Below are 22590 nucleotides of genomic sequence, written 5' to 3'. Positions count from 1 at the left end.
GGTGTGAGGGGCGGGGAAGCCTGGAGGTGCGAACTTTTCCAGGTGAGGGCGTCGGACGCAGCCCGGGCGCGGGGGCCTTCTGTTCCCCCGGGCTGTGCTCCTGTATCCCACCGTGACCCCGCGCTCCTCCGGGCTGTGCATATTTACCCTGGTGGGGGGTCTGTGGGCTTACCTGACCCTGCTGTTTCTGAGTGTGCAGTGTTTTCTTCCAAAAGTAAGACTGCTTTAGGGGTAGCCTACGAAATTAAAAAAGCAAAACAACACGGAACATTTCGTCGGACAGTTCCACTGATATGACCTTCAGAACACTTAATGAATATAAACCGGTCCTGTGTGTGCAATGCACGGTTTATGTGCTTGAATCTGCTTTCAGTTTTTCCAGTTACCCAGAGATGTGTAGTTATTGTGTGCCAAACCTGGCAGGTAGAGCAGATGTTCCTTCCAGATGCTATTTATTAATCTATTTAGTACGGTTCGTTTCCATTTATTTCCACGCGGTTTTTACATTTTTTTTTAACATTTTACATTTAATAAACAGTTTAGCGCCCATCATTTGAAGTTTTTGTTGTTAACAAAAGTGTATAATTTAGCCAGGTGTGGTGGCACATGCCTGTAATCTCATATATCTGGAGGCTGAGTCAGGAGGATTGCCACGAGTTCCAGGCTGCATAGTGAGGTCAAAGCCAGCCTGAACTACATAGCCAGACCCTGTCTCAAAACAACCAACCAACACCCACCCCCCAATCCCCTGTCCCCCGGAAAAACAAAAAAGGTAGAATCTCTTATCCTTACGTGTCAACGCAGGTATCCTGGAAATAACAAAGTTGATCTATAGTCCACTAGTTCCAGCACAAAAACTTCAATTGCAAGTTTTTGGAGGCATACTTTTTTGTTGTTTAAAATATTCACCTTTGTTACTAGAGACGTTGAGGAAGTTTGGAACTGAAAAAAGTAATTCATGCCTTTGCTTTGGAGACATAATAGACTATGACTTGTATATACTAAGCACTTAGTAAATATTTGACTTCAAAGAAAAAAGACTTGTGAAAGTCTGCACAGTGAATTAACTAACCCTTGCGCTCCTAGAGCTAAATAAGCATTTTCTGATTTTATCTTGGTGTGAAAGAAAAGAACCCTTCCTTCTCGCCCTTTCTGAGTCATAAAACTGGAAAACTGCAGTATAGCTCACAGGGAAGCAACTGCCTAGACCTTAAGGAAATCAGCAAGGCCTACAACCAGGAGCAAATGACAGGCTGGGCATGGTGGCATGCTCTTGTATCACAGTACTCTTGAGGCTGAGGCCGGCTTGGCTTACATAGAGAGTTCAAGGCCAGCCTGAACTACAAGTAGACCCTGTCTCAAAAAACAAAACAAAATAAAACACAACAAAAACAAAAAAGCAAATGACAGAATAGGGTAACAATAGCTATTAGGGCAGATACATTTTAGGTCAGTAAGCCAATTCTGTGTCCTTGAAGTTTTTTTATTTAGTTTTAGCTATGCTGTCTTTTTTGCTTGTTAGCAATTATAAACTGCTTTTAGTTTACAAGTGTTTCTGAGAAATTCTTATTGATGCTTCTAAAATGATAATTGGACCCTTTTCCAGAGTTCTTGGATATGGTTTCCACTGTTCTAAAGAGTGAGGTCTTTTTGTGTTTGGTTAAGTCTTTTGGTCCACCAAATAGGAAAGGAGGAAGAGATTTTTTTATTTTCTAGATTTGATCTGTGATGTGTCTGACAGATTTCTCTGGTGATTCTGCTGTTTCTTCATCTTCTGTTCTCCACCCACACATTCCTCCTTATAGTCTGTCAAAGTCAACAACCTCTCCAAATAAAGAATCGTCAGAATTAAAGTTAAAGGATCATCACTGTGCCTGCCTCCCTAGTGCAAGGTCTTGAGTTCAATAGGTTTCATGGTTGTGATAATTTGTTCATAAACATATGGCAGTTTGTGTTGGTCAGAATCTTCAACTTGTTCATTTTGTGAGTTGTTAAACAGTTGTGATGCTTTTTGCCAACTCTTTCTAGCTTCTCTTTCCATAGCAAGGAAGTCCAACCTGCCACTTGTGTGTCTCAGGTGGTCTGTCCAGTCTCTCTGACCACGTGGCTTAGGCACTAAAGGACAGAATCACCCTTGGAGAATATGGCCCACCCTTCACTATGGAGGGGTAGTGTGTCTTTTTATGAAGTACCTGGGTAGTTGGGGGGCACCAGGCTACAAAGTAGTGAGTTTTGTTAGGGTTATGGAGAGAAAGGGACATGACCAGTGAGTAGGCAAAAAAAAGCCATTCTAGTGATAAGGTTGCTAACTAAGCCAGCCTTAATTTGATAAGAATTCTTAAATAGGATAAAAATAAATTAGAGTAGACAGAGGTTTTTAAATTAGTTGCACACACACATATATGTGTGTGTGTATTTTTTTTTTTTTTGGTACTGGGGATTAAACTCAGGACCTTGTGCTTGCGAGGCAGGCGGCAGAACAACTAAGCTAAATCACCACCATAGTTGTATATATTGTTAAATTCAACATAGGAAAATCTAACAAGATGTAATGTTGAGATACAGAAAATTCTCAGTATGATATACTACACTTATAGGAAATTTAATTTGGTGGTGGGTAGGGGCCTGTAAATTCATAGTAATTATCTTATTTCTAAGCTAAAACAATTCTTTGGTTACTTAATGATAGCAGTTTGAGAGGAAAGTTTAAATTAAAAGGTTTATTAGGAATTATGCTTGAATTATTTCCAAGGCATCATTTGTTTTTCTTTTGTTTGTAAAGATGTTGGTATCTACTGCCTTATTCACCCTCGCCTTCATAGAACAGTAATAAAATCATAGATGAAGAGTTATGTTACTATCATAATAAATTAAAATGGAAGGTTTCACTTGTAATCTTATTACTTGTAAGGCTGAGGCAGGACAGCTGTGAGAGTTTAAGGCCAGCCTGAACTCTTCAGTGAGATCCTGTCTCAAAAAACAAAAAACAAAAAACAGGAGGTTTTGTGAAATTTTCAAGGGAAAATTAATTTTAGTGGGCTCTGTCTTCAGCAAATGATTTGTTTATGCATATAACGTACTAAGTTGGTGAGTAATTCTACAGAAACTACAATTTCAGATAAATAGGTGACTATTCTCTTGTGAACAAAACACAGATAAAGTTATTTAAAAATCCCTTCAATATAAAGATCCATATAAAAGCTAAAGCTATATCAGCATTCAGGAATATAAGGTTAGCCATCAAAAGCAAATTGTAGAATATGTACAGTCTGATATTATTTATATAAATTTTAAAAACATACGAAACACTCATCCCGTATAAATAAATGGGAGTATAAATGGGTATCACCTCAATAGCATGTGACAGCATGTATTAAAATTCACTTAGTAACACAACATGTAGGTAGTTATTCTACAGATGTACTGGAGTAAAAGATTATCATTGCCATATTTGTAATGTAAAAGTTTGGAAGTAACCTTTCTAATAGGATAATAGTTAAATTATAATTTAAACAGTGAAATACCTTATAAACATTGAGGAAAAAATGAGGAACTTTGCATAATTTAGAGAACAATTTCCCAGGTGTATTTTTAAGATGAGAAAGTAAAATGGTGTGTATAGTACACCTAATAGTCATGTATAAAAGGCAGGGGCAGATTCATATGTACATGTTACTACTTCTATGTGTACAGTATGGTGTCACTTTAAAAATATACATGAGACTGTGTCACAGTAGTTGCTGAAAGAAGGGGAACTAGATAGAAGAAGACATTGCACTTTCATTCTTTTGATTTGTATGTAGTACATTGTTTCAAAATACATAAAATTAAACTTGTGAAAGTAAACATGAAAAACAAGGTTCCTACGTTTTTCGTGGAGTTACACTTAGGTAATAATATGTATTTGTGGGAAGCAAACACCAACTTCACTACAGATGCTCTCTGAGAAGAGGAAGGAGAAAGGCGAAATCATACAGGCTTCAGTTGGATCTATACTATTCTATTGCTTAAACTAGTGGTGGTACATGTTATTTTTGTTTGTTTTTTTATTCAGAGTAGGAAATATTTATTGAGAGAAAACTAGCTTCTGTCTAAGACAGAAGGGGGAACAGAAAATGGGTTGTCCCAGGTATTTTTTTTTTTTTATAATTGAATTTATTGGTACATTTTAGGTATACAGTACAGTTACATTCATTATTGGGATCTTGTACCTTTACATGACAGGTCTTCGTTCTCATTTTTTCCCCTTGTCCCTGCCCTCCCTTTACCTCCTCCTCCCTTCCCCATTTACAAACACTTTATTTCCATTTTTTATTTTCTCATATTTTTTCTTTTCCCTTATTCCCTTTACCTTACCCTTCCCACTTTCCCTACACCTTTAGCCCTTTTCTTCCCATTTCACAATGTCACTTATCTCATTAGGATCTTATGTACTATTACAGTTTATTCACACCAGAGAAACTATTCGGTATTTACACATGTGACTTATTTATTTCACTTAGGAGTATATCCTCAATATGTATCATTCATAGGAAAATGGATATTCAGGTATTTGTTTTTTGATGTGCCTGAAATGTTTTTTAAAAAAGAGTCTTTTTTTTTTTTTTTTTTTTTTTACTAGGAACTGAACCTAGGGCCTTTGTACTGAGCTATTCCAGCCTCCTCCTTTCCCTGTATTTTTCAAGACAGGGTCTCACTAAGTCACTAAATTGCCCGGGTTGCACAACTACACCCAGCTAAAAAAAGGTAGTTTTCTCAAATTTCTACCAATAACTTTTAAACTCCCCCCACTCCAGGATTAAACTAGTTCCTTCACACTTTTAGTAATCAATTTTTCATTATTTTAGCATGGGGACAAAATGGTTGGGGCTAGAATACCTTCATTAGCTTTTCATATATTTGGCATCTCTAGCCTAGTAAAATCCTCTTTCAAAGAATGATCTTGTTGCACTTTAGGGTTACATGTCTGATTAGAAGAGCATTTGTAACAGTGTTCTCTAGTTAGACAAAAATTCTCTTTAGAGAGCAGTAACATGGTTACTAGTTCTTGTGAGACTGACATTGTGAATGCCGGCAACCTTTGCTGTGTGTGAAAAGCAAGTTTTCTGTAGCCAAAATACCAGTATAAAGCCAAGTGTGGTGGCTCATGCTGTATAGTAGTAATCCCTGCTGCTTGGGAGGTTGATATAGAAGGATCACTTGAGCTGGGTTCGAGACCGGCTTGGGCAACATTGTGAGACCCCGGCCCCACACTTCAAAAAACAAACAATGACAAAACCAAAAAAAAAAACAAGTAACATTCTTTCTTGCATTTTGCCCAAAGCAGCATTTTAGCACTGTTATAAAACAGTAACAGTCTGAAGTGTAAAGTTTTGAGCTTTGATAAAAGGAGGCAATCCCTTCCTAACAGATTCCTGACACTGTTCATTTACATTGAAAATATATTGATAATTGGGTTCAGGGCAAATATTTCTTTCCTATAAGGAAGGATAACATAACAAATTATAATATAATGACCATAAATTACTGACCTTTAGTTGGGATGAAGAAGGAAGGAAAAGAATGAGTAAGTTGGAAGAGGGTAGTTTCTACTTTGAAATTGTCAGTGTTGGGGCATTATTTCAAAACCCTGGAGACAGAAATTTCTTCATTTTAAGATTGGGCTCTTGCTACCATCTTTGCTTGCTGCCATAGTTGTGTGCATGAATGCCCTTGCTCTCACCATCATCCCTGATGCTAAAAAGAGGGTAAACACCAGATTGTCATTAGGTAGTGTTCAAGGGTCATCATCTGGTTTCTAAGGGGGTAATGAAGCTTGGGTACATCAGTGAATTTGAAATCACTAATCACTAATGATTGCAGATCTGGGAAGATTCTGGGACTTTCCTATGGACCATGAAGAAGCAAGAGGAAAACAGAATGGATTTCTTACTTTAGAGCGTGAACCCAGCCCTTTATAATTTTGTTTTATTTTTAAAATTAATTAATTTATAGATATATAAATTAGCAGGATCTTCAGGATCTGTAGGCTTTCTTCATACTTGTCATCTTCCTGCCTCAGCCTCCTAATGGAATTCTTTTTCTAGAGATGTGATAAATGCATACAAACAAAATACCTCAATGCTCCCCAAAAAATAACAAAACAAAACAAGATTAAGTCTTTTCTTGTTTGTTTACTGTAGGACTTCTCAGAGCCTTTACTGTTAGTTGAAAAGTGAGATTCCAAAAATGAGACTGTAATTTTTCCAGATTTAGGAAATCTCTTTCTGTGGAGAATTTCTGGTCTTCATGGTTTGAGCTTTAGGAAATCTATTTTAATCATATAAGTTTTGTGACTTTTCTCATGCATAGAAATAATCAGAATGTTGAAAAAGGGGGTGTATCAGTTGATTCCTGATACATGACAGAAGATGGGACACAACTTTAAAAAGCAGAAAATCACAGAAGCTGGGATGTAATAAAGTAGGAGCAAGAAGGCTTCCCATTATCCACACTCAGAACTAGCCTAATCGATGGGCTAATTTAGTTTTTCAAAGCCCCATAATCCATATTCACATGCTGTAGATCCAGCTGCCTCCAAAGAGCCCCACCTATGAGTGCATGAGACTCTAGGGTTACACCAAATACAGGCCTTAACACTTGAGGCAAGAGGACTAGAGGATCTCAGGTTTGAGCCCCACCTGTGCAATTTAGTGACCTAGCAAGACGCTGTCTTAAAAACGGGTGGTCAGGGGACACAGTGTGAAGTCTCTGCCCCCCCACATTATTTTTGTTAACTGAATGGTAGATATTTAAAATATATACTTTTAAGCTGATAGATCTGTATCAGTGTGCTAGGACTGCAGTAACAAATTGCTAAAAAACAGACTGCTTGGAATACCAGAAAATTATTGTGCTGTTGTTTTGCTTGTGTTAGCACAATGTCTGTCTCGGCTTCCCTCCTCACATAGCTGCCCTCTCTTTGTGTGGTTTGTGTTACCTCTTCTTGTAAGATACCAGTCATTATATAATTGGGTGCAGTGTAAATCCAGGAGGATTTCCTTTTGCGGCCCTTAACTAACTGCATCTGTAAAAGCCTATTTCCCAATAAGATAATGTTCTGAAGGATGGGGATTTAGCTCAGTGATGCCATGCCTGCCTCCCAAGTACAAGGTCCTGAGTTTGATCCCTGGTTCCGCCAAAAACAAAAAACAACAACAACCAAAAGAACATTATGAAGTTCTAGGTTGACATGAATTTGAATTTTGGTAGGACATTCTTCAACTCTCTGCAGTTATTTACACTTTATAGGTTTTTTGTTGTGGGCCCTTCCTTTCTATCTCTCTCTCTCTTTTTTTTTTTTTTTTTTTGTGGTGTTTTGAGACAGGGTCTCACTATGTAGTTGAGACTGACCTGGAACTCACTGTGTAGCCCAAGCTGGTCTCAGAATTCACAGCAATCCTCACCCTCTCGAGTGCTGGCATTACAGGCGTACACCACCATGCCTGGCTATTTCTCTCTTTTCTATTTTTATTTTAAAAAAATTTTGTTTTTGGTACTGAGGATCGAACTCGGGTCCTTGTGCTTTCAAGGCAGCAGCAGAACCACTGAACTAAATCCCTGGCCCTATTTCTCTCTTTTTTAATACCACCATTTCTAGATAATTTTTAAATTGGTTTGAGAAAATATATTAATAAAATATTTTCATGGTATCTTACCATAAAATTGATATAAGGCAGATTTCAGTAGAATGGATTCATGTTTGATATAGAAAAATAAAATTAAAGAATTAAATTTTAGAATAATTTCTATTAATATGGGGTTCAGTTTATTTTTTAAACTATAAGAGTATAAACTAAGGGTCCTTTAATATATTAAACTTTTTACATTTTTATTAAAATGGTATACACACACACATATACACATAACAATATTAGTATTTATACAGTAATACCATATCATGCCTTCTTGAGGATTACTTTAAAAAAAAAATACCACATTTCACTTGTCATTTTTTGGAAAAGGCACAAGTTTTTGGTCAGACCTGGGAGCAGTGTTGGCTTTGCCACTCACTAGCTGTGCAACTCTGGACAAGTTATTTTGTCTTTCTGTGTCTCAGTTTTCTATAAAATGTCAGTAATAATATCAGCCTTCCAGACTTGGTGAGATAGTACGGGGACAAAGTGCATATGCACACATAATGATTGTGCACAAATAATAACTGGTAAGGTTTAGACTTTATATTACTATAAATATGTAACTAAATTTATAATATAAAAATTGTATTTGTTTTTAAAATCCTTGCTTAATTTAATCCCTCTGTGCTGTTTAGTAACCAAGTAAGTAAATAATCCTGTAGTTGATAAGTAGTAAGTGAAATCACTGTCATGGACAGGTACTGTGTGTATATATGTCTATTGGAAGGCTGTTGAATATTTACCAAAGTTAAGATAGGAAATGGGTTGAACTTTAGAAACCAGAAATCTCATGATTGGTAGTAGTGGTGGTTGCATCGGGTTGTGTAAAATGTATACATGCCTAAAAATGACAGCTATTACTTAGCATTTCCAGTGAGCCTAGATAAAGGCAGTCCACTGAAGCTAAGTGAATAGAAAGCACAAGTCGAAGAGCCAAGATAAATTTGGCTATTCAGGGTAAGTACCTTCAAAGAGGAATAAAATCTGGGCCAGGGATTTGGCTCAGTGGTTCTGCCGCCTGCCTTGTAAGTGTAAGGGTACGAGTTTGATCCCCTGTATCAGAAAACAAACAAACAAAAAAACCCTGAAACTACAATATTTATGCTCTGTACACACACCGCCTTCTCATGCAGAAGTGGACTTGGTGTTTAGTTCTACTCCTGATAAAGGTGGATTTGCTATTATTGTCATCCTCCCCCACTTTGGAATTTTATTAAAACTAAAAAGTGTAAAACTATAAGTAAAATTTGAAAAAAATCACTATAGAATAACTTTTTAGTTTATCATTTTCATGTATTTTCTCTGTAGCTGGAAAACAGAAGCATGCATGTAAATTTTTTGTTTGTAAGACCATTTTCTGTATTCTTCTTGTTTTTTAAAAAAAATATTTATTTTTTTCTGTTTCTTCCTGTTAAGAGTCTGTTATGTTGGGATAACAGTGTATTAAATTCTTCTTTGAAAGGCATTTAGGTTGTTTGCAGTCTTTTAGTCTCTCAAAATACAATGTAATACACCTACTTAGGCATAATTTCTTTTTAATCTTAATTCTGAGGAGCAGGATTACATGGAGAGGGTAGTAAGTATAATATCACCTTCAGTGTTCACTTAGGGGTCTTTTGCTTCCCTAAAATGCTCTATTGGTTTACTCAGTCATGAAAAAAAGTTAAATTTATTCCTTGGTATCTCTGTGAAGGGAGGGAGAGGGAGAGAGAATATTAATTAGCAAACTGATTTTCTATTAAACAGAGCGATAAAACTAATCGTTTTCTTTGCCTCTTTGGTTGGTTCTTAATGGTTTGTGTATATATATAAATTTGAATGACAACAGTTATTATCAAGGCACTTTTAGTATGCTCAGATTTTGTTTTTGTGTTTTTTTTTTTTTTTAAACAGGGTCTCACCATGTAGTCCAGGATGGTCTTGAACTCACTGTGTAGCTCAGGCTGGCCTTGAACTTGTGGTGATCTTCCTGCCTCAGTTCCCTAGTGTTAGGATTACAGGTGCGCTCCACCATGCTGGGCTTTTACACTGTCCTCAGTTTTGACTGTAGTTGTACTTTTGAGATCTCCTACATTGTTTTGAAAGTGAATAAATTATACTGCTATATTTTCTTCTAATTATTTTATAATTTGATAAAATGTTCAAATATTAAAAAAAGCTTTGTAGTGTACCTTGGTTATTGATTTTTTATTTTTGGGGGGGGCTTCTATTATTTTTCAGGGGAGTTAACATTTTTCTCATTATTCCAGAATTGAATTAACTCTAAGTCTCAGTTCTGTGGCTTTTACATTCCCTCTTATTCTTGGTATCTGTTCAATAAATTTTTCTCACAGTATTGCCATATCTTGTTGCTTTCTAAATGATTTTTTTCTATAAAATTCCTCTTGTTCTACTCTTCCTTCATAATTCCTGTATTCTCTGATCCCTCAGAAAATAGTTAATATTTTTTCCTGAAATATTCATATACATCTTGGGTGAATTTAATGTCTTTTTAAATTTAAATGTTTGTATTTTTAATTTTTTGCCCTTTGGTTTTCTTACCTTACCAATTATTATGTATAGTAATTACTAATTATTATTATATAATCCCAACAAACTGTATTTTATTTCTTATAAAACTTTAAACTTGTTTCTCTGATTAATAAATTACCTTAGTTTTTCATTTTAGTTTTCATCAAATCTAAGGCTAAATTTCCCACATCTGTTAGTGCCTTTATAAAAATCTCTCTGAATACAATATTGCATACTTTTACACCTGTCAAATAGATAACACCCCCCACCCCATCCTCAGGGAGTAACTATTTTGGATCCTCTATTGCTTTCCTATCTGGGCGTGTTGTCTTGTAGACTTTCTAAACATCTTTCATCTGTTCTTTTCTTTGATCATCTTGATAATTCTGTTTTTCATCCATATTGGATCCCTTTACTACAGCCCATGTCATTTTTCTTGGTGTTCTTAATTTTGATGGGATATATATTCTCCAGTAGATTCTTGAGAATGAGTGCACAAATGTAAACATTTTGGAGACTTTGCCTCCATAACAGTATCTAAATTCTATGACCATTTGTGTCTGGGTGGGCACAGCATTCAAATTAGAAAGATAAAATATTCTGTGTTTTTGTTTGTTTGTTTGTTTTTCATTTTTTGTACAGTGCCAGGGCCTTGTGCATGGTAGGCAAGCATTCTATCATGGAATTACATGCCTCACTAGAGACCATGTTTCCATGGAAGTAAAATTGAAAAGAAGGTACAAAGGATTATCATTGCTAGAAGAATTGTGTCTGTGGCATGAGGGAGTTTTTTTTTGGTGAGAATGACGAAACTTCTGTAGCTTATTAATTTCTATGTGTTAAAATTCATACAACCAGAAGATAAGTTTATGTGTGATAGTTTGAAAAATAAAAGAATTTAACAGTGGAGTAAAGCATACAGCAAAAATGTTTTTTCTTTCTCTCTTTAGCTTTCTTGCTTTCCTTGAAGAAACCACTGTTACCAGTTCCTTATTTATTCTACTGAATCACTGTTTTGTTGACTTTTTTTTTTTGATACCTGGGATCGAGCTCGGGTCCTTGTGCTTGCGAGGCAGGCACCGGAACCACTGAGCTAAATCCCCGGCCCTCTGAATCACTGTTAAACATCTAAATCTTTGGGAATAAAATTAGGCAGAAGGAGAGAAAAAAACTTAAACCTGCCTATTTTCTGACAATGCTAAATCTACTATTCTTAGAATACATCTAAATATATTATGCATCAATTCTGGTACTAATTTATTAAAATTATTTTTCCTGCAGTTGGCAAACATGAACTGACTGGGCATAAAGTTGCTGTGAAGATACTCAATCGACAGAAGATTCGAAGCCTTGATGTGGTAGGAAAAATTCGCAGAGAAATTCAGAACCTCAAGCTTTTCAGGCATCCACATATAATTAAACTGTAAGCTCTGTTCATATTAAATATGTTCTAGGTATCTTTTTATCATTTTTGGTTATCTAATCTGACAAGTGTGAAAGGTGACTGATGATTCTTCCTGTTTCCTAAAGGTTTCTTCCTGTTTGTATATTTATCTAACACTGTTAGATGTGCCTATCTTCCTCTCCATATGCTTATCTTCTGTTCTCATATTTATCTAGCATTGTCAGATATGCCAATTTTCATATCTTAACCTTGTGCATATTATCATTATCCTTCTCATTCTGTCCTGTCTTTTGGACAGATGCCCTTCTGATGGATAATGTTCAGTGCTTTTATTCTTGTAGAACGAGCAATTGATTTGCTAGCAAAACTTCTATACTTCCCTATTTCTACATGTTGTCAATTAGCCTCACTACAGAATGCCCTTGAAAATGTTTCCCCATACTGCTTATATCTGATCATACAAATAAAATTTCAGGAATTGATATTTTAATAGGGCTGTAATGTTACTGTTTTACAGTTGCCAGGGTTTACACATAACTTATTTATCGCTTAGCTGTTGCTTTATTATGCAGACTACAATTTAAAGCTGCTTAGACTTTTCTGTTGCACTGGCTGACCGATTGTTTCATCCTCACCTCTTCTCTTTTGGTAAAGTGATTTTAAGTACCATATGCTGATGACCTCCAAATGTCTATTTCCTGTTTTGAAACCTCTTCTCTGAACCCTGGACTCCTATGGCTACTGCTTACTTTCCATCTCCATTTAGATGTCCAGGAGACACTTCAGACTCCACGGAGTCAAATCCGAACTTTTTATTGCTATCCTCGTCCCAGTCTCTACCATCAGTTAATAGTTGCTTAAGAACAGAAACTGAGAAATTGTTCTTAGCTTCCTTATTTCTCTTGCTTCCCACCATCCATTTCATTTCTTCTTTCAAACATATACCTGACCCCTTTCTCAGTCTTTGTCACCATCAGGTGGATCTGAGCCACTTTCTCTTAAGAACTACTGCAGTAGCCTCCTGCTGCCACCTTTATCATTCACAGTTGGTTCTTCACATGGCCATCACCTACCCTTTTAATACACCAGACTAATTAAAACCATCACTAGCTTTCATCTTCCTTCAAGTAAGAGCCAGAGTCTCTTTATGTCTTGTAAAGTTCTGATTCTTTTGGCCTCCAGTTAAACCTGTGACTCTCCATCCTATTTCTTTCCCAGCTGACTCTGCTTTAACTTTCTTATATTCCTTCAACCTGCCAAGCAGGCTTCCACCCGGGGCTTTTGTTCTTTCTGTTGCCTCTCCCTTGTTCTCCTCTCTTCCAAATAATGGCATAGTTTGCTTCATTACTTCCTTTAGATTCTGCTAAAATATTACCTTATTAGAAGCTTTCCTTGGTGACACTGTACAAAAGATACTCCTTTATGTCTCTTCGTAGCATGTTCTGCCACTTGAGATACTGCTTATTTTGTTTCCTGGCTCCTAGAACATGGACCATGAAAACAGAGAATTTGTTTTGTTTCCTGCAGTTTTCCTAGCTGCTAGCACAGTACCTGGTAAATTGTAGGTGCTGAGTTAATATTTACTGAATGAATGAATATACGTGTTTTAATATTAGTAGATAATGTTTTCTCTCACCAGGTACCAGGTCATCAGTACACCATCTGATATTTTCATGGTGATGGAATATGTCTCAGGAGGAGAGCTATTTGATTATATCTGTAAAAATGGAAGGGTAAGCAGTTTTAATTTAATCCTGTATATATTTTGTAACTCTCCTTATGCCCTACTACATCACAATGCCAGAAAGCAATTTTAAGAGGCTTATTTAGTAACCAGTTTCTTTTCATATACAGTAAGTGCCCAATTTAAGAACATTTGAGTTGTGAACTTTCACAGGTGTACTGTATATGACTAACTTTGTTGGCTTACAGAGAAATCCAATTTATGAACAGTTCTGGAACAGAACTCATTTGTCAGTCAGGGAATTTACTGTATTTGTTTAGAATCATGGCTGAAAGGACTTTAAAGGTGATCTCCTTAGTCTGCTAACGCCTGTGGGTACTGATCCTTACAGTATCTATATTTGCTCAAGGTCACATGATTTGTCATTGACAAGTGACCTCAGAACTCATAATCATCAGATTTGCACCAAATACTTTTAATGTATATGAAATATATAATTAGTCCTTATAAAATACGCAATTAAGCCATTAAAAATCTGGGCCTTAGTAGTCACATCTGGCCACATTTAAATTACATTCTTTTTTTGGTTTCAAAGATCTCATGTACCTGGAGTAGTAGAAACCGGCTTCATGAAGGAGGTAGGAATTAGCTTTAAAGAATTTAGAGCTGGAAAGAATGTGAGAAAATATTTGCAATGGTACCTTACATCATAGATACAAAAGCTGAATATTGCCTCCTGCCCTCATTTTTTCTCATACTCAGGTTATCTGGTATGTAAAAGCCCCATTTTGAAAAAGCCAGGTCCACACAGACAAAACAAATTTTTGCATTTCTAACCTAAAGTTACTTATGTCATTCATTCATTCTTTGTAGCAGATCTGCTTCATCAAAATCAAACTCATTACCCAAGTTAATTTTTATTTTACTGTTTCTTAACATGATTAAGGTATTTTAGGTACTTTTCTCACCCCCCCCACAGTATCCAACTCCCCTCAAAACAAAGCTCTGCCTAGAAAAGTGGAAACAGGAACAAATCGAATTGGCATCTTTTAAAAAACATTTTTCTTCTATTTTTTATTTCTTGGTTATTGTTTTATATTGTGGAAATGCTACTTTTTGAATACTAAAGTTTCAGTTGTCATATTTTATGTATCAGATGTCTTTTTTGTTTTTGAAGTTTAAGAAGGTCTGGGGCAGAGTGTGGTGGCACATTCCTGTAATCCTAGAACTCAGAAGGTTGAGGCATGAAGATTATGAGTTTTAGGTCAGCTTAGGCTATATAACAAGTTCAGGCCAGCCTGGACCAGTAGCAAGATTCAGACTCAAAACAACAAAAAAACAAACAAAAACAGACCCCCCCCCAATATCAACACAAAAACTCAACGTGCTAGTTTTTGCTCCATAGATATAACCTTATCTGTTTTTGTTTGTTTTTTGGTACCGGGGATTGAACTCGGGTCTTTGTGCTTGTGAGGCAGGCGGCAGAACCACTGAGCTAAATCCCCAGCCCTAACCATATGTGTTTGAGGATGAGTTTTGTTTGTTTTTTTTAAATTGTCTTTGTTTGCTGCTTTTCTGTTTTTGTTCCTTTGCTTTTATTCAATTTTTTTGATTGTTTTACACGTTCCTCTCTTTTGCTCATAGTCCTTGCTCAGATATTTTGTTTTTTGGTTTTCCACTTACTGTACATTTAAGAGTAAAGTAATAAATTCGAAGCTCATACAGGTGGAACTTACCAATTGGTGAACATTCCCCCTAGGACCTGTCCATTTTGTTGGGGTACATTATATGTCATTGGTAACAAGTGTTTTTTCTTGGATTTGATATGTGCTACAGAAGAAACTTGAACTTTTCTAGAAGGCATTAGTTTAGGTGTCAATGCTACAGGAGCTGAGTGGGGAAAAAGGCTGCAAATCTCACTTGTTAGTATGTTGACTTCACTTAACCCACATATTTTCCTCACAATGTCTCATCTCTGTCTTGGTGTCCTTGAGAATACAGCTGGTTGAGCCTTACCAGAATAAACTATAAATTTTATTCCCCAGTAGGGGTGAATTTCAAAGCTTCTTACTTCAACCAGCAGACCTGTTTTCAGTTACCTATCACTTCTGCTTTGTGGAGTGGCTGATGCTTCCAATTTCTAAGCCTTTCCAGGGTTCTCTGTGCCAATGAGTTCATTTCTTATTGGTTCCATTTACAGTCTCCCCCTCCCCCCATAGGCTTAGGTTTCACTTTTTCTTGTTGGCCAAGTCTTTATCACTATTCCTCCACTCTTCAGCGTGGTAACTCCTCTTGATGACTGCTGTCTCTTGTTTTTGTCATTATATCATAATATGACTCTTTTATTGCCAATGTCATTTTAGTGATACTTAAAGGATACAGTCTGCAGTGTTTAACTGGGAATATGCTTTGACTTTTCTAATCTTTTTTTATACATATATCTTCCATCCTATGTACCGTACCCTTATGAATGTTATTTTTCATTTTTGCAGCCTACCTAGTTATTTTACTGCTTATATTTTGTTCAACTAAATTTTTACTACTCTTTCCTATTTTGAGCAGGTATTCTTTTCCTCCCATAAACTCCATTTGAAGAACTAAAGGTATTAGATTGCTAAAATATTAGCGCTTTTTTTTTTTTTTTGTAGAGGAAGGGTCTTTCATAACAGTTCAGTAGTAGTTATACTTTTGTTTTAAAAGAAATTACTAGTTTTTCTGTTGTCCCAGATTATTTACGCCATTCAAGGTGAGGGATTCTGGTTTTGGAATGCTAATTTGGGACCTATCAGAGAATTGAGAGTTCTTTGCTTGGATGACTAATATCTTATGATTTCTTGGGAGCAAGCATGTACACATAATCATGTATGTTGAGAAAAGAACTGAAAATATGGATAGAAAAGTTTTTAAAGACTTATTTCTTTCCCCCTTGTACGGGATTGAACTCAGGACCTTGTGCTTGCCAGGCAGGCACGGCACCACTGAGCTGAGACTATTTTTAAAGAGAGAATTACAAGATAAGTTTCTTACTAAGCATAATAAATTATTTTATATTTTATAAGATGAATTAGGGCTTTCATTTTGTTTAAACATCTTTTATCTTAAGACATAATATCCTTGCTTGCTAATTAATTAACACTGCTTAAAGGTTATATCCTCAGTAGTCTAAAATAGTGTCCGTCATCCCAACATCACTTTCCCATTCTCTTCATTTTCCTTCAAAGCACTCACTCCTAATGTTACATTTATTACTTTCATTGCCTTATTTTTTTTCACTAGATTAGAGTCTTTGTTGTATTCAGTGGTATATCATGAATGTCTAAAATTATAGCAAGATGTTCAATAAATATTAAAATAATGGAGAACTAAACATTTCTAATATTTAGGAGAAAACATGCTTATTGTCACATAGAAACGAATTATTGGAAATAGCTTATGATATGTAGACAGTGGCAAACTGTTAAATGTAGTCAGATGAAAGTGCAGAGTTGGATTCAAAATCCTACCATTTCTACTTTGCTCTTTGTATCTTGCCTCATTTTAGAAGTATCATGAATGAAATTCACTGGAAGCTTTCTTAGATTTCAAGTTTATAGTTTGGAGAATTATATGTACAATTGATTTTGAAAGACACACCTGTAAGATGCCTCTCTACTTTTCTTAGCTGGATGAAAAAGAAAGTCGACGTCTATTCCAACAAATCCTTTCTGGTGTGGATTACTGTCACAGGCATATGGTGGTCCACAGAGATTTGAAACCTGAAAATGTCCTGCTTGATGCACACATGAATGCCAAGATAGCTGATTTTGGTAAGAACATTTTATGGTTCATCTGTTCATATGTCTAATGAACATAAATATCATTCTTCAGGTAATTCTTATGTAATAGACCAAGTATCCCATTTTCTCATTGAGCATATGAAAAGGAGAAAAACGAAGGTATTCTCTTTTCTTAGCCTTCTGTCTTTAAAATTTAGTTTTATGGTAGTAGAAAATTTAAGTTGGCAGCATTAGAGATATCATTTGAAAAGAGACTGTTCTTTTTGAAGGAGAAGGCAGCAACCTATTTCCATTGTATTCTTTTGATCAATATGAAGAAAAAAGAAAGTGTATAGGATGGAATTATTTAAAATTTGAAAGCCAGAAGGTGAATTTGAACAAAAAGTTTAAAAATTAAAATACTTTAAGTGATAGGATATCTAATTTCAACTTCCATTTGAGAACATGTGAGTGTTAAAAATGAATTTTTTTTTCCTTATTTCCCATATAAATTGACATTATTAAACCTAAAAGAAAAATGAATCTCTGAAACTCTTCTTTTGGTTGCTTTAGTTCAAATCAGAGGATATTTCATAAATATTATATTCAGATATATTATATTACTTTAAATTCTAAAGACTTTTGGAATAGTCCCAAACAATCCTGAACTTCTGGGTAGGAGCTTTGTGCCTGTGTGTGTTTTGTTTTTTCTTTTTTGAGACAAGGTCTCTATGTAATTCAGGCTGGCCTTGGACTCACTATATTGACCATGTGGGCATTAAACTTGTGGTGGTCTTCTTGCCTCGGCCTCCCAAGTGCTGGATTACAGATGTGCACCACCTTGCCTGGCTCCTTTTCTATTTTTGAACTAAATTATTTGATTTCTTTATTCCTCAGTTATTGTAATTATCCTTTTTTCCCTCCTTCCTTCTACTGGGGATTGAACTGACAGTTTTCACACTGATCTACATCCCCAGCCCTTTTTGTGTTGTGACAGGGTCTCACTACATTGCTGAAAAATAAGATTCTACTACCTCAGCCTTCCACACTGTTGAGATTAAAAGTGAGTGCCACCACACCAGGCTCTTGATTATCTTGATTAGAGTGCATTTCTGTAGGAACTGATGTTTCTTTTTTTTTGAGACAGGGCCTCACTATGTAGTTGAGACTGACCTGGAACTCACTGTGTAGCCCAGGCTGGTCTCGAACTCACAGCGATCCTCCTGCCTCAGCCTCCTGAGTGCTGGGATTAAAGGCGTGAGCCACCACGCCCAGCTCTGATGTTTCTTTTTGGAGTAAAACTATGAGGGAACTTTCAGATTCAAAATTGCTGCTTTTTAAAAAAAATTTTGCTTTGAAAGAATCAGAAAATTAGTGCTTTTTAAAAATTTTGTTTTGAAATAATCAGAACAGGGTTAATAGAAACTGACTTTTAATCCTCCTACATGAGATTATTTTCCCTGGCAGTCTCTATCTGAATGAAACTTAAACACAAGCTGGACATGGGTGCATGTGCCTATAATTTTAGAATCCTGGAGGTTGAAGCAGGAGGCTTATGAATTCAAGGTCAGCCTGGGCTACATAGAAACCTCCTGTCTCAAAAAAAGAACAACAAACATAAATATGCAAAGTTTATTCTGGTAATCAAAAGAACCAATAGTTTAATATATATTCAACTCTAGCAACACACTAACTTTAACTGTTGAAATTACATTTTAGGGCCTAGATAAAGACTGGTTTTGTTGAAACAAAGAACAGAATGATGATTTATCACTTCAATGCAAATTGTTTTATTGTTTGATGGGGCTTCATTTCTATATTTGTCTTTGGGAAATCTTTGAGTAGCTGTTTTTGTGCACTTTCAGGTCTTTCAAACATGATGTCAGATGGTGAATTTTTAAGAACAAGTTGTGGCTCACCCAACTATGCTGCACCAGAAGTAATTTCAGGAAGGTAGTATTTGACACCTGCCACCCCCAATATGTTTGTGATTGTGTTAATCTATAGTGTTACATTCTTTTTTTTTGGTTTTTTGAGACAGGGTCTCACTATGTAGTTGAGACTTACCTGGAACTCACTATGTAGTCCAGGCTGGTCTCGAACTCATAGTGATCCTCCTGCCTCAGCCTCCCAAGTGCTGGGATTAGAGGCATGAGCCACCACACCTGACCTAGTGTTGTATTCTAGTGGAAATAAAAAAAGTCACAAAAGGCTTATTCTTTTCTGGACATATTGTTTTTAAAGAATAAAACATTGCAAGTCAAGGATTCTATAGAGTAGAATGTTAGTCTGCAACACAACATTAGAAGAGAGTACTTCAGTTTTTCCCCTGGTGGCAAAGCTAGTGAGTTTTAAGGGTAAGTAGGTAGGCTGGGTGTGGTGGCACACACCTGTTTTCACTGAGGAAGTTGAGGCAGGGGGATTTCCTCAAGTTTGAGGCCAGCTTGGGTTTCACAGTAAGTTCAAGGCCAGCCTGAACCACAGAGCAAGACACTGTCTCCAAAAACCCAGAAAAACCTAAATAAATAAATAAATAAATGAATAAATGTAGGTAAGACACTAAAAACTTGAATCTACGTACATGAATAATGAAGTATAATGTGTAGTTTTAATTTTTCAAACAGATGGCATTTTGTAGTAGCAATTTGTGACTTAGTAACATCCTATCCCAAAAAACAAAAGGCTGGGGATATAGCTCAGTGTGAAGACCCTGAGTTCAATCCTTAGTACTGAAAAAAATGTTTTTCCATTAGCCATTTAGCATGATATACTCTCTTAAACTCCTTTTATCTGGGTACTGGGTTCTTAAGTTACTGTGGGAGAAATGGATTTAGGGTCTGTCACTAAAGAATTTAATTTCTCCTTTGTAACCAAAAAAAAGGTTAAAAATTTAATAGTGATCTTTGTTCGAGGTTTGGCACTATTAGTAATGTCCTTAAGTATAGTGGACCCTTGACTTCCAAACTCAATTCATTTATGAAGGCTGGTTGTGACTCAAGTTGGTCAAGTGAAGACTCAGACTCTTCTACACAGGCAGATCTCGGTGTCTTTACAGAGACATTGGCCCAGGATTTCTCAATGAACCCCATACAGGAAAGGGTGTCGTAATGTTTCTTCCAGAACTCTTTAAGTTCTGTATCTGAGACCATCTGAAGCACAAGAGGCTAGCACCTATAACTCAAGACTTTGGTTGTAAATTAAAAATAAAATTCTAGTCATAACCCAAGATGTCATATGCCAGGCTAGTTGTAACTTGGGGGTCCACTGTATTATGGCAAGGTAGTAAGAACAGAATTGTAGCCATGGTATATAATATACAAAATGTATTTATTTTTGTTTTAAAAAAATACTGATATTAAAATCTTTATGTGTATCATGCAACAGTGGCAGTAAAAACCATATTCTGAGTACTAATTCTTTATGAAATATCCATATTTGAAATTTTTGATTGAATCATTGAGTCTGATATTATTGGTTGTTTCATGAGATTGGTATTTCCTGTTACAGATTGTATGCAGGCCCAGAGGTAGATATATGGAGCAGTGGGGTTATTCTCTATGCTTTATTATGTGGAACCCTTCCATTTGATGATGATCATGTGCCAACTCTTTTTAAGAAGATATGTGATGGGATTTTTTATACCCCTCAGTATTTAAATCCTTCTGTGATTAGCCTTCTGAAACATATGCTGCAGGTGGATCCTATGAAGAGGGCCACAATAAAAGATATCAGGTAATAAACCAATTGGAAATTATCAGATATTCTAATAGTACTTGTCATATAGGTTAAGTGACAAAAAAGTTGTAGAACAGAATATACAGTGTAATCCTATTTTTGGCTGGAAAAAAATACAGTACAGAAATACATTTACTTGTTTTACTTTGGTATTAAAATGCACTGAACCGATTACTTATGGAAGTAAGATTGGTAGGAGGGAGGCCTTTTAGTTATGTAGCTTTGTTTTGAAATTCTTATAATGACCATTATATTACTTTATTTGTTGTCATTTATTTGTTGCAGTACTGGGGATTTGAACCTAGGGCCTCAAACACGCTAGGTAAGCATTCTGTCACTGGGCTCCATTTTTAACCACTAAATTTAAAATTGCTATTGATGGGTTGTGGGTGTACCTCAGTGGTCGGATGCTACCTGGCATTTGCAGGGTCCTGGGTTTCATACATAGGACTGCAAAAAATAAGCCAAAAATACTTAAAAAGCTAATAAAAAATAAAAAGGATCCTGGTAGGATGTTATCTTGGTTACTTTCTTGTTACTGAGACACAATACCTGACACCCACAAGCTAAAGGAGGAAAGGTATATTTTAGCGCACAATCTGTAGAGGTTTCAGTCCATAGTTTTCTGGCTCCAAGGCAGGGTGCCATGGTGGAGGGGCATCACAGAGGACAATCCATAGGATGGCAAGCAGGAAAGTAGCAAGTAGCAAACCTGTCTTCTTTCTGTCCCTTTATATTCTACCCAGGCTACAAATTTATTGATTGATACCATCCATACCAACTGTAGAGTCCAAACCCAGAGCTATGCTAAACCAGTTTAATTTAGTTATCACATATCCTTAATCTATATTCACCCACCCTAATCCAGCTTTATCCTAGATAAAGCCCCACTTTGGAGCATGAGGCTTTGGTGGGACGTCTAAATAGGAGACATAACAGATGTTAATACAATTTTATAGTGGATCTTCAGGGTTTTCTTTTGTATGCTTCAGATTTAATTTTAATGCAGTCTCATTAGGATAAGTACTTTTTTAGTAGTAAATTTCTGATGCTATTCAAATTCTCATGAATTGTTTTTTTTTTTTTTCTTAACCTCATGGAATGAGAAAATTTTAACAACATGCTTCTTTTAGTATATCTGAATCACATGAAATGGCTGTTTTGTAGGTAAATGTTGCATTTCATATTTTTCAATCTAATAGTTTATGTAAGGCAGAAGTGATGATGATACATCACTTCTTTTTGTATTTTTCTGGTATTGGGGATCGAACTCAGGACCTTGCACTTGCAAGTAGGCACACTGCCACTGAACTAAATCCCAGCTTAACATATGCACTTGTTAAATGCATATCTGATGAAGACTTAAAAATATTCACTGAAAATCTTTCCTACTATCATCCCTTCCCCACTTTTAGAAATTCTCATTTGGTCTTCTAATGGCTAGGTCACAAGTTTCTCTGGAATGGAGGGAAAAGGAAGAAAAATCATATGGATACAGGAATAGTAAATAATTAGTGTAATCAAGAAGGGACGATTTTATGTGGAATTTAAAGCTTGATTCCTTTCTACTTACTCTGTATGGTAAAAGATTAGCTAAGAAAGAGACTACGAATGTCAGGGCATGATTTTATTACTAGAGGAAAAAGACAAATCATTCTTTAAAATGTATATTGTAAAATATTTGAGAAATGTACTTGCTTGTCATTGACATTTTTTTCAAATTAAAATTTAATATATGACAACTGGAAAAGACTTAGAAAAATATCAACAAGAGAAAGTAATTATTGTTCTTTTGGGTTTCCTCTTTTTTTTTTTTTTTTTTTT

General features: G+C 35.8%; 1 protein-coding gene across 1 annotated transcript in view; it reads left to right on the top strand.

The window, feature by feature from the left end:
* Nucleotides 1-25: 25 nt before the first annotated feature.
* The window catches only part of Prkaa1 (protein kinase AMP-activated catalytic subunit alpha 1), a 27414-nt gene continuing 4849 nt past the window's right edge, over nt 26-22590 (top strand). Inside the window, exons 1-6 of the mRNA XM_033760629.1 lie at nt 26-42; nt 11469-11610; nt 13232-13325; nt 16938-17082; nt 18897-18984; nt 20539-20763. Of these exons, the coding sequence (XP_033616520.1) occupies nt 13266-13325; nt 16938-17082; nt 18897-18984; nt 20539-20763 (518 nt within the window). The 5' untranslated portion in view covers nt 26-42; nt 11469-11610; nt 13232-13265. The remainder of the gene's footprint in view (nt 43-11468; nt 11611-13231; nt 13326-16937; nt 17083-18896; nt 18985-20538; nt 20764-22590) is intronic.

The sequence above is a fragment of the Fukomys damarensis genome, unplaced genomic scaffold (assembly GCF_012274545.1).
Source record: "Fukomys damarensis isolate Sample0158 unplaced genomic scaffold, DMR_v1.0_HiC HiC_scaffold_1, whole genome shotgun sequence".
Taxonomy (NCBI): Eukaryota; Metazoa; Chordata; class Mammalia; order Rodentia; family Bathyergidae; genus Fukomys; species Fukomys damarensis.
Note: the sequence above shows the minus strand (reverse complement) of the source record. Positions and strands in the feature narration are given on the sequence as shown.